The 16,611-nt window shown below is 57.5% G+C and overlaps 3 protein-coding genes across 3 annotated transcripts; all 3 read right to left on the reverse strand.

The window, feature by feature from the left end:
• Nucleotides 1–217: 217 nt before the first annotated feature.
• Nucleotides 218–2,542, reverse strand: LMXM_31_2230 (putative ATP-dependent RNA helicase; the record flags this gene model as incomplete). Its single annotated transcript, XM_003878023.1, has 1 exon — nt 218–2,542. One exon carries the CDS (start codon nt 2,540–2,542, stop codon nt 218–220), a length of 2,325 nt encoding a protein of 774 aa, XP_003878072.1.
• A 922-nt stretch (nt 2,543–3,464) lies between these two features.
• LMXM_31_2240 (putative methionyl-tRNA formyltransferase) lies at nt 3,465–6,419 on the reverse strand (the record flags this gene model as incomplete). Its single annotated transcript, XM_003878024.1, has 1 exon — nt 3,465–6,419. The coding sequence occupies one exon, from the start codon at nt 6,417–6,419 to the stop codon at nt 3,465–3,467; it is 2,955 nt and encodes a 984-aa protein (XP_003878073.1).
• Nucleotides 6,420–11,816: 5,397 nt separating this feature from the next.
• Nucleotides 11,817–12,857, reverse strand: LMXM_31_2250 (hypothetical protein, unknown function; the record flags this gene model as incomplete). Its single annotated transcript, XM_003878025.1, has 1 exon — nt 11,817–12,857. One exon carries the CDS (start codon nt 12,855–12,857, stop codon nt 11,817–11,819), a length of 1,041 nt encoding a protein of 346 aa, XP_003878074.1.
• Between the last annotated feature and the right edge of the window lie 3,754 nt (nt 12,858–16,611).

The raw sequence follows: 16,611 nt of genomic DNA on the forward strand, positions 1-16,611 counted from the left end.
TCCCTTCACATTGTTCATTGGAGAGGGAGGAGGTCTCTGTGTGTGCGTGTGCGGCCACGGTGAGTTCCGTCCTGGCGTGTTTTACGCGCACCAGCCTCCTGAATGAACGGCTCAGCAATCCAAAAGAACGACAGACACAATGGCGAAGTGAGCCACGTTAGGAAAAAGGACGCGCATGCGTCGTTAACACGCACACACACACACACACAGGAATCGCTCAGTTCATGAAAGGACGTGAGACACCAACAAAAGTCCCGTTTTCCCATTGCGGACGCGTCTTGTTGGCCTCATAGTGGCGCAGCGCGTCCAAGCGGCGCCGGTTCAGCGACTTGAGCCGACCTTTGATGTACTCCTTCCGCTTCTCCTCCTCTGTGTTGCGAGGCAGCGTCACATGCGGCACCGCAGTCAGCGCGAATGCCTTAGACAAAGCGTCGAGGTCCAGCCGGTGCACATCGAAGGTTTCTTTTAGGATATGGCTCTGATAGGCACCAACGTGTGCGCGGAACGCCGTCACAGCGCTCTTGGCTACCACCTCGTCCAGCTGCAGCACGTGCTCCAGCTTTTCCTGGATGCGTGGCAGCTTCTCTGGCATGGGATACTTCTCCATGTGGATGCCGTAGTTGGCTAGGTAGCGTACAAACGGCGCCTCTTCCGGCGTGAGAAAGAGAAGCGCGTTACCCACAGTGCCGGCGCGCGCCGTGCGTCCGATGCGGTGGATATACTCTGTCGGATCCAAAGGCGGGTCGTACTGGAGAATCCACGACACGTGTGGGATGTCCAGACCACGCGCTGCGACATCGGTGCAGAAGAGCACCCCTGTCTTCCATTCGGTGAACATTTGAAACGTCTGCACACGCTGGCGGTGCTTCATGTGGCCGTGCAGCATCACGACATCATCGTGGAAACCAACGGAGCCCATCATCTGGCAGTGAAAGACGGCGCTCGCGACTGTGGAGCAGAAGACCATTGCCTTGGCACGGTGCGCGACCTGCTTCACAAAGGTGTACAGCGCACGCAATCGGTCTTGCGACGGCACAATGTGACCGAATTGGCGCAGCGTCGATGGAATCGCGTCCGCTTCTCCGGCGGAGTCCTTGCTGTAGTGATCCGCATCGTCGTCGTCCTTGCGCCTCTGCTCCTCGCCCTCCGCTTCCTCGCCGTCCTCATCGGGGTCGTTATACACGCGGTAGGGTGCCATGCTAGTGCTTGCCTCTGCTGTCTCAGCGTCACCCATGTCCACCACAGAAGGGGCATCACCAGCGGTGCTAAGGAAGAGCGGAAGACGCGAGAGGGAGAGGCGGGCAAGCTCACGCACCGACTTGGAGTTGGTGGCCGAGAACAAGAACGTCTGCCGCCCCTTCGGGATGCGTGTGATGACGGCGTCGAGGTCGCGCTGGAAGCCGTCAGCCAGCATGCGGTCCGCCTCATCCAGTACGAAAATGCGCAGCCGCGACAAGTCCCACCCCTTGCAGTGGAGAACGTGATCATGGATTCGGCCAGGTGTGCCAACGACGATGGACGCCATCCCCGACATGAGACGCCGGCGCTCCTCGCTGACCTTCGTGCCGCCCGTAATGAGCTGCACGTGAAACTGAGCCCCACCAGCGGTGGCCGGCACGGCTGCGATGTGCTTACACAGCGTCGACAGAACCGAGTGCGTCTGCACGCACAGCTCTTTGGTGGGGGCCAGCAGTAGCCCTACAGTGGCATGCGGGTATTTGTTGACCGTGCTCTTGGCTAGGTGGAGAAGCGGTACGCAGAAGGCGAGAGTCTTGCCAGAGCCGGTACGCGCCTGACCGAGAAGGTCGTAGCCCTCCAGCGCGTACGGAATGCTGCGCTCCTGGATGCGGGTCATGCGGTAAAAGCCATTTTTCTGCAGGGCATCGACGACAACAGGATCGAGGCCGATCAGTGGATGACAGAAGAGGGCGCCGTGGGCGGCATTGCGCCGCCGCTCGATAAGATCCACCTGCTCCTCCTCCTCCTGATTGTCGACCTCTTCAGCCTTCGAAGATGCGCCTCTTCCCTTGCGTGCCTGAGCTGAACCTCTGTCGCCTGGTGCACCAGCTGTTGCGGAGGATGGCGTCGTCGACCGATGGTCGGATATGGCCCCCTTCGGGTCCTCGAACAGATCTTCGTGCGCATATTGGTGCCCGAGGTAGCTCTTCTCCACTTCTTCCGCGACGTCCTCCACGGAGTCCTCCGCAGCGCCGCGGCGCCGTTTGCGATTGGCGCTGCCGCCACCGGCCACCAGCGCCCCGAACTGTGACTGCTTCCGACGGCACTGATGCTCCTCCTGCATCTGCTCCAGCACCTCCAGGTCCTGCATTCGGAAAAAGTCACTCTTCTTCATCTTCAGCTGGCCCATGGCATCCACAGGGAGGGAAAAGGGTCCGTCGCCCATCGCAACCACCCCGCTAGCAAGGCCGTCGCCGACGCCCTCAGCCTCGTTGTCGTCCGGACTGCCGTACCCCTGCGCTTGCTGCTGCTGTGCCAGCTCCTCACGCTGGCGCAGCTTTTTTCGGCGTCCCTTGATGCCCATGACTGCCACTATCCTCAGCTCCACCAGGCAGTGCTGCACAAGTGCTCAGTTGATGGAGAGCCTACTGGCCTGACCTAGCAAAGCAGGCGAGCAGGGAAGCGTAGTGTGTGATGGTGCAACGCTTACCGTGCAGAGAGCGAGGGCAGATAAAAAGAGGCGTGTGCACGCCCACACAGGAGAAGGGAAGGGTGCGAAGTGCAGCAGTGAACGAAAAAGGATTGTGCGCATTGCCTACCTGTAGAAATCCGAGAAACGGTTCGGCGTCCTTGTTTCGCTTCGTGGGACTGATTGCTGACGTGCGGAAAGCCCTCAATACGATCCCTTGTTGCGCTCGCATGCAGTCGCAAGACTCACGAAGATCGATGGCATGTCTCTACATATAAATATATATATATATATCCGACGGCGTCGCTTCTTTCCAGCCGCAAGTGTTGCTAGTGCGCAAAGAGAGAGAGACAGCGGCGGCGGCGGAGAGCGTCGACTTCGTCTGCGTGGATAGGTCGGTTAGCGCATTGGCGCCGCTTCCTCCTCCTTCTGCATGCTTGACTGTGCATCACAGTTGTCCTCGTGCTATGTTTATGTATGTGCATGCGTGAGTGGGAAACGGACGACGATAGAGTTCGGCCTGTGACACGTGAGGGCGCGACCACCACCGTGTTGCTCACGGGCCTCTGGACCATCCCCGCCTCTTCTCTGGGACTGCGCGACAGGGTCGTCAGCAGGTCGCGCAAATCCTTCGGGGCCGAGAAGAAGCAAAACACCGTCACGCGCAACGCAGAAACACGGAAGAGGCGAATCAGCGCGCGGGCGTTTGAAGATGGATTTCACCACTCGCATCACAGCCACCGGCAAGCAGGCGAGCCCGCTCGCACACACACGCACACATACATATATATATACACCACGCCCAGACAACCGTGCCCTACGAGTATTCGGAGAAGAGTCCGACGTAGAGCACACCTGTCTTCATGGCCAGGCCTTTCCGGATGAGAACGGCCGGCTGCGCCTTGTTCGCCCACTTCATATGAGCCTCCTTCCATAGGAACCACCCTTCCTTGCACTTTATCGCGCCGTAGCTGTCGTCACACCGAGGAAAGTAGCCGGTGCCGGGAGGGATATGGATGTAGTGCTGCGTCGGCGGTGCGGCGTGGATGACCTCAGGCACGTAGTCCTCCGGTGCCTCCTCGTCCTCCCCCGGCTCCTCTGTTTGCACTGCCACAGCTACACCACCGGCATTCGGGTGGCCATGGCCTGGCTGCCGCTGCCCCTTCTCAGCTGCCGCTGAAGAAGCGGCGCGATGTGACGTTGTGGTTAAGTGAGGGACTGCGCCTTCGCCAGCTGCTTCGCACGGTTGCTGCCGCAAGGGCAGGTGTGCGCTATGTGTGCCTGTCGCACCGCGCTCACCCACCGCAAGGACAGATCCGCACCTAGCCCGCCGTGTCGTCTCCTGTGTAGCGCCGTCGCTTGTACGGCTGCACAGCAGTGAGCGAAAAATAGCCGCGGGTGCACGGTAAAAGCGAACGCGCCGCTGATGCTGCTGTGGCTGGTGCTGATGGATGCACGTGGAAGATTCTCTTCGCAGATGTCCGCTGCGCTCCACCTCAGCCAACTCTTCGCACACGCACGCCGGTGCCAGTACCGGGTTCACCACCTGTGTGAAAGTGCAAGGAATGCGTAGTGAGTGCTCCGCCTCTGTGAGTAGCTGAAGGCCCGCAGGGATGAAGATGTCTAGGTCAACATGCTTGCCTGCGACGATGCCGACAGGAACGTCGGTGTCCTCGCTAGTCACGGTCACCGGGGAAGCCGACATCTTTTCGTGCATTGCTCCCACGCACTCCTTGTGCTCCTGCGAAGTTCCCTGCGGCTTGGCGCGCGGCTTGGCACGCTTGAGCAGAATCCGCCGCAACGCGCGGTGCACCAGCTGGTTGCGCACCGGGGTGCTACCCTTGTCGAGTGTGGCATTCACCGAGGGCTGGAAGTAGTCCCCGCCGACGAAGGCGCGCCAGACACCGAACGCTTCGGCAGCGTCCATACTACTGAAGCGCACCACTGCTGCATCCTTCGGCAACAGTGGTGCATGGTAGGGATCCTCGGAGAAGTGGGCGTAGGTAGGATACATCTGCCCCTGTGAAAACCTCCAGCTGTACGTAAAGCTGTCGGGCCAATCGCAGTGCGGGCTCAGCACCGACGCTGGGAAAACCTCCGCGCACTTCATGGTGGTTGTAACGCCCAACTCCGCTGCCGCACTGAGAGAGACCGTCCTTTTGCTTAGCGGCCCGCTCTTGCACTCTGCCGGTGCCTCGGCAGTGCCACTCTTCTTGTGCTGGTGCGCCGCGGCACTGCAAGCCGGTGTCGCCGGTGCAGCAGCGGCAGCAGCATTGGAAGGGCTCTCCAGATTCTGGAAGAACAGCGCACGAAGCGTTTTGCTGGCGGCGTGCACCGCTTCAGGGGTGATGCGGGTGGGGGCACGGCACAGCGTCATCCAGGGTTGACAGCAGCGAGGCTGGTGCACCTCTGCACCATCCGTGCTGGGAGACTCTTCAGAGCTACCAAGGCAGTGATTCAGAGTCATGCCATCTAATGCGTGCAGCATTTGGTGAGTCTGCGCCGCGGGGTACTTTTTCGACGAGGCTGCCAAGGACGTCAGGAACGGCAGCTCGGTGGCGTTGAAGAGCGTACTCGTCGGCAAGTGTGTGTCGTGCGACGTAACCGAAGCCGGCGCAGCAACGCGGCCGCCGGGACGGTGCACGAGCGGTGACAGACTGCGCTGACGCAGCGCGAACCACGACGGCACTGTGGCGCTGTTGGTGGATGCAGCCTTGGTCGAACGACAGCCGACGCCGTCTTGGTGAGTCTGTGGTTGACTACCGCTGCAGCTGTGGGACCAGAACGCGGACGACCGCGCTGAGGCCAAGGGGGGCGCAAGCACAGAAACATCGCCGGCTGCCACCGATGGCCGCCGCGCTGGTGGAGCTTCGCCAAATATAAGGTCGCATAGGCCAGCCGCACCGATCTGGGTGACCAGCGGGAAGTACAAGCGAATGTCCATGTCGAGGGGGATGGGCACCTCGCACTGCCAGAGGACGTTCCCCGAGTCCATTGCCGTCTGCTCCGGTTTCATTTGAGTGATGCTCACGCCGCCCAACGTCTCGTTGCGACGCAGTGCGGTAAAGATGGGGCTGGCGCCGCGGTAGCGCGGGAGCAGCGAGGGGTGCATGTTGATCGCTGGTGGCAGCACATGCAGCAGGCGCTTCGGCAGGAAGTAGCGGAAGGAGACGACAACGGTGAGGTCGTAGTCCGCCAGTGAACGCCCCTGATCGGCCCATGTGTGCGGAGTCGAAGAGGACGCAGAACATGACGAAACGTCCTTCGTATTGGGCTTACCATTCGCTGACGGTGAAAGGGCGCCGGCTCCGCAGCGCGGCACAGATGACGGCAGCGCATGTGAAACCCGGTGGCCCGACACGGGGGGGCTCCTGTAAAGATGATGTGCGTGTGAGCCTGTCGTACTGGCTGACACGTCTTTCCTGCTGGCCAGCATCTCCTTCAGCAAGGCGCTCCGAGACAGCGACTTCGAGTCATCCACTGGGATGATAGGCAATCCGTGCTCGACGCAGTACCGCGCGACCGGATACTGGCGCGTGAACTTCTTGGCCGCCTCCTCTGGCGTCATCCCACGCGGAAGCGCCGGACACACCACAGTGATGTGATCACGCACGAATGCGTCCACCTCTGCCATGGCCTCTTCGTTGTTTGCCCTGTGCCGTCCCTGCGATGATGGCGCTGCAGCCAAGGGTGACCAGTGCACATCACCTGCGTCGTCACTGCTGTTGCTTGCCTTCGAGCACCGCAGCGCATTTTCCACGATGCAGCGCATACGTGCGTGAAGGGCTTCAAGTGCGGTGACTGAGACCACATCACCGCCGAACACCAGTAGGCGCGGGACTCGCACACAAGCAGGCGGAGAGGCTTCGCGGACGCGAAGCTGCTCCACCATGGAAGGCATCGTGGAGCGAGGCGTAGCCGTGGCAGTGAAGGGCGCAGAGGAGGAAAGGGCGGAGCCGGCGACTCTCACCGTATCGATCGAGCACGCATTTACGCCGGTATCAGTCACAATGTTATGTGGGTTTACTCGCGCCTGAGAACGTGCTCCCGAGTGAGACAGCGATATGGCGGTGTAGGTGCGGGGCGTTCCGGCACGAACCGCTGCCAGTCCAGTGTGCCGTGTTCGAAAGCACCCCCGTTGGCCACTGCTGCGCCTGCGACACGTGTGAAGAGTAGCAGCAGTAAGACCAAAGGCCATGGGACTGCGGACGAGGGCGGGCATTGTGTGCATATGGTGAAGGGAGACAAGACACCGATAGTCATGCACCACCACCACCCCTTGACGGAAACGGGTCCGGGTAGGAGAAGAGAGAAGAGCCCGTATGCGGGAGGGGGACGGGTGGGCACCAACAACTCGAAGACCAGAACGCCCAAGGGAGAGAGGCGAAACACACGCACACTCACGCAGGCAAAAAGGGGTCTGCCCATACCATACAGGGGGCTGTGCGATTCGCTCTCCCCGGGATTTTGTAATCCGCAACGAGAGGGGTGTGTGTGACGCGCAGGCACGCCAAAAAAAAATACAACACCGCTGACGGTGCGCTCGCGCTGATGGCGCTTTCACACGCCTGCAGGCGAAGGAAAATTCGCCGCTGAGACAGAGGTGGCGCCTAAGCCTAGACACACACACACACGCCCAGCGCGTGCTCAATTTCGTGCACCGACTGCGGGGCGAGTTTAGTGGAACGAGCGAAGGCGACGCCAGAACGGTCACGTATTAGCGTGCGGGCTACCGGAAAGGTTTTGGAATGCGGCGGGTGTCGAAGGAAGGAAATGGAAGGAGAAACAGACAAGATGGGATTGCAGAGAGCGAGAGATGGAGGAGGGGCGACGATGCCACCGACGCCTCCGCGAGCACGGAAGAGACTTCGAAGCATCGAGAGACACGTATTTGTGGGCGTGCACATGAAGAAACCACTGTGGGTGCCAGCTTGCTGCACAACTGACAGGACGAACCTCTTGGTGCATCCTTTAGGCCAGCATCGCCGGACTGGTGGCAATCACTACTGTCGACCTGGATCGTGTACACACGGCGCGATTCTTTCGCGTGGCCACCACGCAGCCACACTCACGCGGTTGATTGCTTTGCGGGGTCACCGCGCGCGCATCACGCAATATGCGAATGCCTTTGATTCTCTTTGTCGTCGCTGCTGCCGCACACAGGCAAGGAGCCGGAGAGGGGGTGTGGGGAGAAGAGGTGCTCCTATAAGCATCCCGGCAGGCTGTCCTCTTGCCCATCGCCACAACTGCCCGCACCGCCTTCCCACATCTTACTTGGTTTCGTATGGCTGCAGCCCTCAAGTGTTCGCTACCACACCTTCATCTGATACATTCATTGTATAGATACGGTGCATGTATACATTGTACATGTATTCTGCGTGGTTGTTTCACTCAATTCGTGCGTGTGTGCTTCCGCCGGGAGACGTGTCTGGTGGGCTCCAAGCAAAGGACAGGAGGGTGTGAGGAGGGGCATCACGTCCATCACCGTACAAAAAAAATGCGCGCGTGAGAGAGAGGAGGAAGAGTGAAGGGGGAGGGAGGGAGGGAGCCACGCTCAAAGGAAGTAGATGAGTCAGCAGCGAAAATGAAAAGGACGTCAGACGAAGCTCGACAACGATAGACGTTTGTAAAGGAGCGTCCGGAGCCCCACCCCGCCCCGCCTGTGAGTGCCATACAGAGAGGGAACGATGAAAAGCAAGGGGGATAAAGAGAGTGCGCGAGACTTGCCAGAAGCATCACTAATACACCGATGTGAAAAAAAAAAATTGGGCCAAAAGAAGAAGATCGTGCCGGGCAGTATACAACGCGGGGAATGGCAAGAGAAGGGAGCACGACACCGCATTAAAGAACGAGGCAAGAGAACAAGGACACATGACTCTTGTGAGTAGACAAGGCCAAAGATAAAGTGGGCAAGAGAGAAACAGCCTCTGGGGGACGAGGGGGGGGGGCCAACAAGCAGGCGAGTAGAGTCATTGAAGGCGGTCTACACCTGGGAGGAGACCATGACGGGTACACACACAAAATAAAAGGAAAAACGAAATTAGGAGTAACAGTGATCAGTCTACCGTTGCTGATATCCCCCCCCCCTTCAGTATGTGTGGGTGTGTGGGCGTGTGTCCCCTTTTCGCGTGCCTGAGAGTCGGTGTCTGCGCTGTTTCTAGCGTATCGGGGCTTCTTCTAGTGAAGCATTCCTCTACCTCTCTGCATGCCTCTTCAGAGGCCTCTTCTGTTTGGCCCGTTTCATGCCTTCCTTTCCGATGCTCCGCGCTTCGTCGCTAATATACACAAGCTTGTGCCTTTTTTATGGTGCGCGGGGAGTGCGTGCCACAAGACAGACAAGCCGTCGGACTCAGTGGCGAGCGCCAAGGAGAAAAAAAACGGACGCGCGCACACACCCGGACACAGACACACAAACGTGCACAAAAAAACACGTGCTCGTACACTCGCACCACGGTCTCCTCCTCTATGGACAGTACAGGGTGAAAGCGAAGAGGAGAGCGCGAGCGAGAGAGAGAGGGGGTGGGTGGGTGGTATGATACAAGAGATGTGCAATATTTATATTTATATATTCATATATATATATATATGCGTACAAGGAACGAAATCGAACCCCAAAGAGAGAGAGAGGCGCGTCTGCCCTGAGACGGCGATCGCACGACGTGAGGCGCGGACCGCAACGCGAAAAATGAGGAAAGACGAAAAAAGAAAGAAAACACGCATGCATGGTGGATAAGGGCATGCATACATCTTTCTTCTGTGTGTGGGTCAGAACGCGCGACAACCAAAAGGAGAGGGCAGGAAGCCGACAAGACAACACTGCTTGAGGAGGGGGTGGGGGGCGGACGACTGCCAGCTTCACGGTGGTTGGACGGAGGAGGCTAACGTGTCATCCTGGCAGCAAAAGAGAAACAGCCAACAACGACCATGAACGAACAAGAAAAAAAACAGAGAAGGTAGGGAACTTAAGACGAGAAGCATACAACACACACACAACTCAAAGAGAGAGCGAGTGAGAAGTAGCCACACGGTATACGTGTCTGTGAACATTGCTTCTACGCCCCCCCCCTCCCCTTCTCCGCTTACTTTTCGTCTTCGCCCCATCCGTGCTTGTCGTTCTTCTGCGGGGCCATTTGTACGTGCTCTTTCCTAATCTTATATATACATACATATCGGCGTCCTTTTCCACCCCGAAGCAGTCAAAGACGACTGAGGCAGTTGCATGGCGATCCGGGGTACGGTCGAGGGAGGGTGCGAGGGGGGGGGGCGAAAACGGGTTAAGATGGACAATGGAAACGTCCCGCACAACACTGTGCTCAAAATCTTTGTTCTTTTCCCGTCCCCCCCCTTCCCCTGTGGACCTGCGCGCGCCTCTTCCTGCGGAGCGATGCAAGAGCTCACCGTCAACAACAACACCACCAACAGCAACAGAGCGGGGCCTTTTCCTTTTCGTTTTTTCGGCGTGTCCATTTCTCTGCCACAGAACGTGCGGCCAACTCTGCCAGGCCCGCCACAGGCCCCCGTCGCCTGGTGCGAGGCAGCACAAGACACGCAAGACAGCAATGCGCCAACTCACCCATCTGAGCACCGCGCCTGCCTCCAACCGCCACCCACACACCCGCATCGCAGGCCGTCCACCTGGTGCATCCCTCAGAGTGGCTTAGGCCACCATCGCCCGTGGGCAGCGAGGGCCGGCGGTGGGCCACGGCGTTCGAGCCGCGCGGGCACTCTTGCCTACCATATGGGCGGTGCACACGTGCTCACTGTCGCGGGTCGCCCCGACGCAGCGCCACCCACGACATGAGCGCCGACATCAGCAGCAATGCATCGCTCGCACTCCCCTACGTCGTTGGCGCTTCACCCGGCCACCACCAGAGGTGGTGCGGCATTGGCAGCGATAGGGGGTTGCCTGGCTTCCCTCCCCCACACAGCGAGAGTGGGGGTGGGGGTGCACTGGGCAGTGAGACATCACGCACGGAGGCATGTCCTCCACCCCTCCGCCTCCCTCCCGTCATTCGGAAAGGCAAGAGAAAACGGGAACACGAAATACAAAAGAAAGCAACTCAAGGAAAATGTGCCCATGACGAGCACACGAGCTCCGAAGGGGAGACGCACCAGCATCGCAGCACAAAGGCCGCTGTACAAAAGGGGAGGGGAAAGGCAAACGGAAAGGGCGCACGAAAACACCGAGAAAAGAGTGTGTCATGCATTGTACACACACACACACATGTAAATGTGTAGAAAATAAAGAAGGCGCAGGGGGTGGGCGAGCGTCATGTGCGGCGGTGACAGCTGGAAAGGGAATGAGAGATTCGACGGGGGCTTGAGTGCAGCAAGCAGCGGCATTCGTCGTTTTTTTTTCGCGCCTTCTACTCCCTCCCTCTCTCGCACCACCCAGGAAACCACTCAAGGGCCTCGCGGGTTGTCGCCTCGCCTACATAGTAGCACACACACACACACACACACACACTTAGACAGACGTGAGAGGGTGTGAGGGAGAGAGAGAGGAGAGAGAACACTAGACGTCTGTTGCGCGCCTCATGAGGAAGGAGAGCCGGAGAGGGGCGAAGGGGGAAGGGGACACATGCAGCTTTTTTTTTGTTGTTGTTGTTGTTGTTCATCTTCTTCTTCCTTGCGCAATATCATCCACATGCGAAAGAAACAACAAAAAAAAAGAAAAAAAAATCGAAATCACGTTTGCCGGAACGAGCAAGATGTGGTGAGTGGCAAGCGCACCATACAAAGGCCCCGTCCGCACGATAGAGCGCGGGGGATGGAGGAAGGAGGGCAGCACAGCATTCCGTGGTGTCTACCAGAGCCGTGTTAAGACATGCTCCTCGTCAGCTACTCGGCATCGAGCCATCTTTCTCTTTGTGTCGCCAATAGGTGATGCGAATCGCGGTGGGTGGCAGAAGGCGCAGAAAGAATGGGGGAGCTTGGGATTGCCGCCCAGTGTGCTTGTCACCGCCACCACACGTGTCACACGCAGAGAAGGGCGCACACGTACGTACACACACACAGAGACATCAAGGCCCAAACCGCACCCACTACAAGGGAAGAAAATAAAAAGTATGAAAGTCCCCCCTGCGCCCACAGGCGCCGACATGTGTGTGGGGGGGGGCGCCTTTTTTATCGATCGCCACGGAGCACTCCTCGTGCCGTCTTGGATTGTTCAGATTCCTCGAAAGACAATGTCCTCGCAGTGTTGGTACTCCTTCCTGTGCACAAAGACGGTGCAGCCCAGTTCTTGGAAGAGCCACTTTTCACATTGTCCAAGGTGGGCAGGCGCGATACGGGGAGGGGGCCGACTCGGCATCAACTTGGCCGAGGTGGTCGCAGTAGAAGCGGTCGGGGCGACAGTAGCGCAGTGCTCCTGCAACGAGCGCTTCTCGTCACGGAACTTGTTCAGCGCATTCGCCAGCGAGGACGTATTATAGACGACATCGCCGTGGAACTTGCCGGCGATCAAGAGAAGCGCCACGATGCGGCGGCGTGTGTTGTGGCGGTTAAAGACATCACCGAGGCTGTTGGTGCTGGAGCTGTGAATGCGCTCTTTCAACTCGGATACACGATCGTTCATCGTGATGTCGTCGTTGTCGATGTGGCTGGCGTCGCTGGAGGTGCTGCTGCACACGTGCGTGAGTGTGGGGGGCGAGGTCTGCACGCCGGAGGTGTAGCTGCAGCGAACGGGTGAGTCTACCGCGCTGGCATCGTCGCGGTCCGCCTCGGCGTGCGGGGCACGCCAGCTTGGATAGCGGGAGGTTAGGCGGTTCACCAAGCACAAGGCGTAGATCAGCACCTCGGCCGAGAACCACGTTTCGTTAACGTAGAGCAAGTCGATGATGTCGTCCGCCTCGTAGCCGGTCAGCGTGTGAAGAAGGAGCTTAGCGTTGACCGCAATGTGAGCGCGCAGCGCAGCGTCCTCAGCGGACAGCTTGTAGAGCGGAGGGACGTTGGCGCCGTACGGGTGCAGCGAGAGCACCCGTGAGAAAAGCGGTAATGCAGCAGCAGTAGCTGTCACATCAGGCGTGTTGCAGCGCGTGCTCGCACACTCGGGAATTGCAGTCGACCCTGCTGACACCGAGGACGCGTTTGAAGACGATGCGTTCTCGCTGATCTCAGACGTGGAGGTCATCTGCAGCGCTGTGTCGAGCTCATGGAGGAGTGTGATATGCGTTGTGCAGGATGCGTTCTCGCACTCGTCGCTCATCATTGAGTAGCGCGCGGAGTTTGCAAGGAAGCGGAGCGCTTCGCTGTTTGCCGAGTCACACAAAGATGAAAACTGCATGCAGGTGAATCACACGTAACAGACACAGAAAAGGTGGAGAGAGTGAAAGAGTGCGAGAGCACCAGCGACGCCAACACACGACGCGACTTCACGAACAGGAGCACACAGGCCCACACGCAGAGAGAGAGAGAGAGACAACAGAACTATACGAAAAAAAAAAGAAAAACGAAATACCCGCTGCAAGACGAGCGGAATACACACAAGAAACGATGAGGTGAGTCTTTTTCCCGCGCTGCTCACTAAGCACGAAAAACGCGACACGAAAAGGGGACCGAAAGGCAAGAAAAAGGCGCAGCGTACCGAAGGGGAGGGGGAGGGGAATACGCACGCGTGTATGTGTGCGTGAGCTCCCGCTATCTGAATGGGAGGTGAAAATCAAGCAAGAAATAGATATATAACAAGTCAAGACGCAGACGGACGGACGCACACACGCGTGCCCGAACTGGACAGAGGACGTTACCGCACAAAAGGGCGGGAGGAAGACGGGCGGAGAAGAACACCAACGCAGTGTTGGACGAATGGAGAAGGGGTAATCCGCAGTTGGTAGAGAAACAAAAGAACGAGTCAACACACGCACACACGCACAAAAAGGGGAAGCAGAGGGGGACGAATAGGGCGAGCAAGCTAAAGACAGAGAGTGAACGAAGAAGAAGAGCACCGCCTGCGCGCCGACTGGAGCCGATCCGTCTTTTGCGTGTGTGTGTGTGTGTCTGTGTGTGTGTGTGTGTCTGTTTAGTGGCGACTTATTGCTGTTACTCGTCTTCACTACACTTCGATTGCTTTTTTTGTGGCACACAATGCCGTCTGTTGGTACGCTTTAGTGTTTCTTGCAACGAGAGTCGGCACCGGTGCACCTACAGCTGCTAAAAATCTGAAACTGGGAAGAGGATGGAGGTTGTTGTGTGTCGGCAGGAGAGGGGGGCTGAGGAAGAACGGCGTAGTGGCGGGTGCGTGGAGTGACAAAAAAAAAAGTGATGGAGACACGCAGAAAGAGTGGCACGGCAGGAGAGGGGAAGAGAGGGTAATATATGGCAGCAGATAAATTGGGAAGGAGAGAGGGAGGGGGGCGGGCAAACAAATTAGAGCTCAATGAAGCAACCGAATAGCGGCAAACACACCGACACGCCAGCAGAAAAAAAAAGGGCAAGACAGCAGAAGAACTTGGCCGTGACAGCGCCAAACACATCCAAGATGAACACGCAGCGAGAGGGGAAGAGAGAGTGGGGGAGGGAGAGAGGGGAGGGAGGTAGATGAGTAACCAACAGGAGAAGACGTACAAAAACAACGAGCGACGAGAAACAACAGAGAACAAGCAGAGAATTCGAAAAAGAAAAAAACGAAGAAAGTTGTCCGTTTCTTGTGTGCGTGTCGCTCCGGAGAGGACGGTGTGGGGGGTGAAGGGGGGTGAGCTGTCGAGGAGGCGGCTGACGCAAAAGACACACACACACAGACAATGAGCAAGAAAGAAAACAAAAAAGCCTATGACAGGAACAAAAGGAGAAGAGAGATGGAGTGGAGGGGGTGGGGAGGGATAAGGAGCGCGCTGTATGTGTGTCTGTTTGTGTCCGTGCGTGCAATGCGCTTGATGTTTGGTGTCAAACGATATGCGCCTGGAGGGACGGAGTCGGAGTGAGAGGGAGGGAGGCAGAAAAAGGGAAGAAGAAGTTGCTTAGCAAGAGGCACGGAAACGTACTTCTGGTGTTTTCCCAGCCCTGAACGTTTTTTTTTGTTTTCCTCTCTGAACGCAGAAGCGCGATCCTCCTCCCCTCCAAAAAAAAGCCGCTCACGTCTGACGGGAGCTTCCCTAACGTGTTCGCTCCCCTTCGTTTTGTTTTTTCGTTTGTCCCGTTCCCTTTCCCCCTTTTCTTTCTTGTTTCCTATGGCCACTTCTGCTGCTAAACGGTGTCTTTTGTGTGTGTGTGTGTGTGGAGAATGTCCGACACGGTATGGTGAATGGCGGGTGGTGATTGTGATGCTGATGAGGATAGGGATGGTGCAGAACAGCCTCGTACACAACGAGTAACAACAACAACGAGGAACAGGAAAAAAAATGAAACGGGAGGGGAGGATGAAACACGCGGGTTGACAAAAAGGGATAGAGAGAGGGAGAGGGCTGGAAAGAAAGAAAGGGGCACCAACGCCACGCCTCTCCTTTTCTTTCTATGATGTTTATTCGTTGTTCGTGTTTCCGCGGCTACACAACAAGAAGACAGACTGACGGTTCGAAAGGGAAAGCGTGTGCAGGATGGGCAAGACGGCGAGGGGGAGAGTGACGCCGCGGCTTCTTTTTGGGGGAGGGGGGATTCCTTTGCCTTCCTCTGCTCGTCTGCGTTCCGTTACACGTGCACACCGAGTAAAACACGCTACAGACCCCCGCCTCTGCTTTGTGAAAGAGTGATGAAGGCGTGAGTGGGCCCTGCTGAGAAGGTTCAAAAATGTGCGATCTAGGTACAGAGAGAGTGCGCGAGATGGGTGAGTCGACGCGGCGCTGCGTACACGAGAGGAGGAAAAGTGGGGCGGAGAAAAACAAAGCAACGAAAATGAAAACGAAAGGCAAAGAGGGAACGACAAGAGGAAAGTGCAAACAAAGCGAGTGGCAGAAGCGAAACGCGTGCTTGTGTGTGTGTGGGGGGGGAGCGCACACGGAGATGCAACAGAGGGGCGCACTTGGAAGCCACAGGACACAACAACGAAAAGATAACAAGCGGTGAAGAGTCGAAGGAGAGGGAGAGGGAGAGGGAGAGGAAGAGGGAGACAGAAAGCAGCGTAAAGACGAACAAGGAAGGGAGGCACAGCGGGAGGGTAACGAGAAAATGTGAAACGAAAAAAGTGAATGAGCAGACACTAAGGAAGGCTTACACACAACGAAGAAAACGCAAAGCGAGCCGGATGTCAAGGAAAGCTAAATCCTGAAAACACAGTTCCTCTACTATATCAGAGAGAGAAAGATCCTGCAGGAACAGTAAAATGTCGATTTTGTACACGATAGCAGGAAAGCACAGCAACAAAAGGCGCGTTGGGCAGGCAAAGGGAAACAACCACAATGTAAAAAGAGGGGCAGTGCGTAGAAGGAAAAGGTGGTTGCCTTTTGCTGTCCACCGTGTCTTCCTCCGTAGCGTATCGCGTCGTCGTTGCTGATCGGGCAATCTTCGACTGCTTCTCAAATATCCGTGTGTGCAGCCGCGACTTCCTTCTTCTGCTGATATAGCCCTTTTCCTTTCCCTTACTTATTCTTTGCCGTCCTCGTTGCTTGCGTCCGCTGCAATGAGTAGGCGGCATGCACACACACACACACACACACACACACCGTGACACTTGGGCCTGACGCTTTCGTACGGCTGCACCTTGTTTTTTTTGTTTCTGCGTGACTCAGCTGCTGCCGCTGCTCTCCCTATGACACGCCTCGCCTAGCTCAGCCACGCCGCAAAGGTGCGCCGTACACGGGCAAAATGCAAGCACGAGATTCTGATGCGGTTCCCCGTTTTCAGCCGCTGTTTTTTTTTGTTTTTCTCGCTTGCGTGGCCTTATCTCTGCGTTGGTCCACACCACAGATCGTAGTTTGCGGTCAGGTGTCTCTTGTACAAAGCGTTCTGCCGAAAGGCGCTTGTCGGCGTGTGCCTATACACGTGTGCGTGTGTCGCGCGTTCGCCCACCTCCCTCCTCCTCTCCCTTGAGCACA

This window comes from Leishmania mexicana, chromosome 31, assembly GCF_000234665.1.
Source record: "Leishmania mexicana MHOM/GT/2001/U1103 complete genome, chromosome 31".
Classification (NCBI taxonomy): Eukaryota; Euglenozoa; class Kinetoplastea; order Trypanosomatida; family Trypanosomatidae; genus Leishmania; species Leishmania mexicana.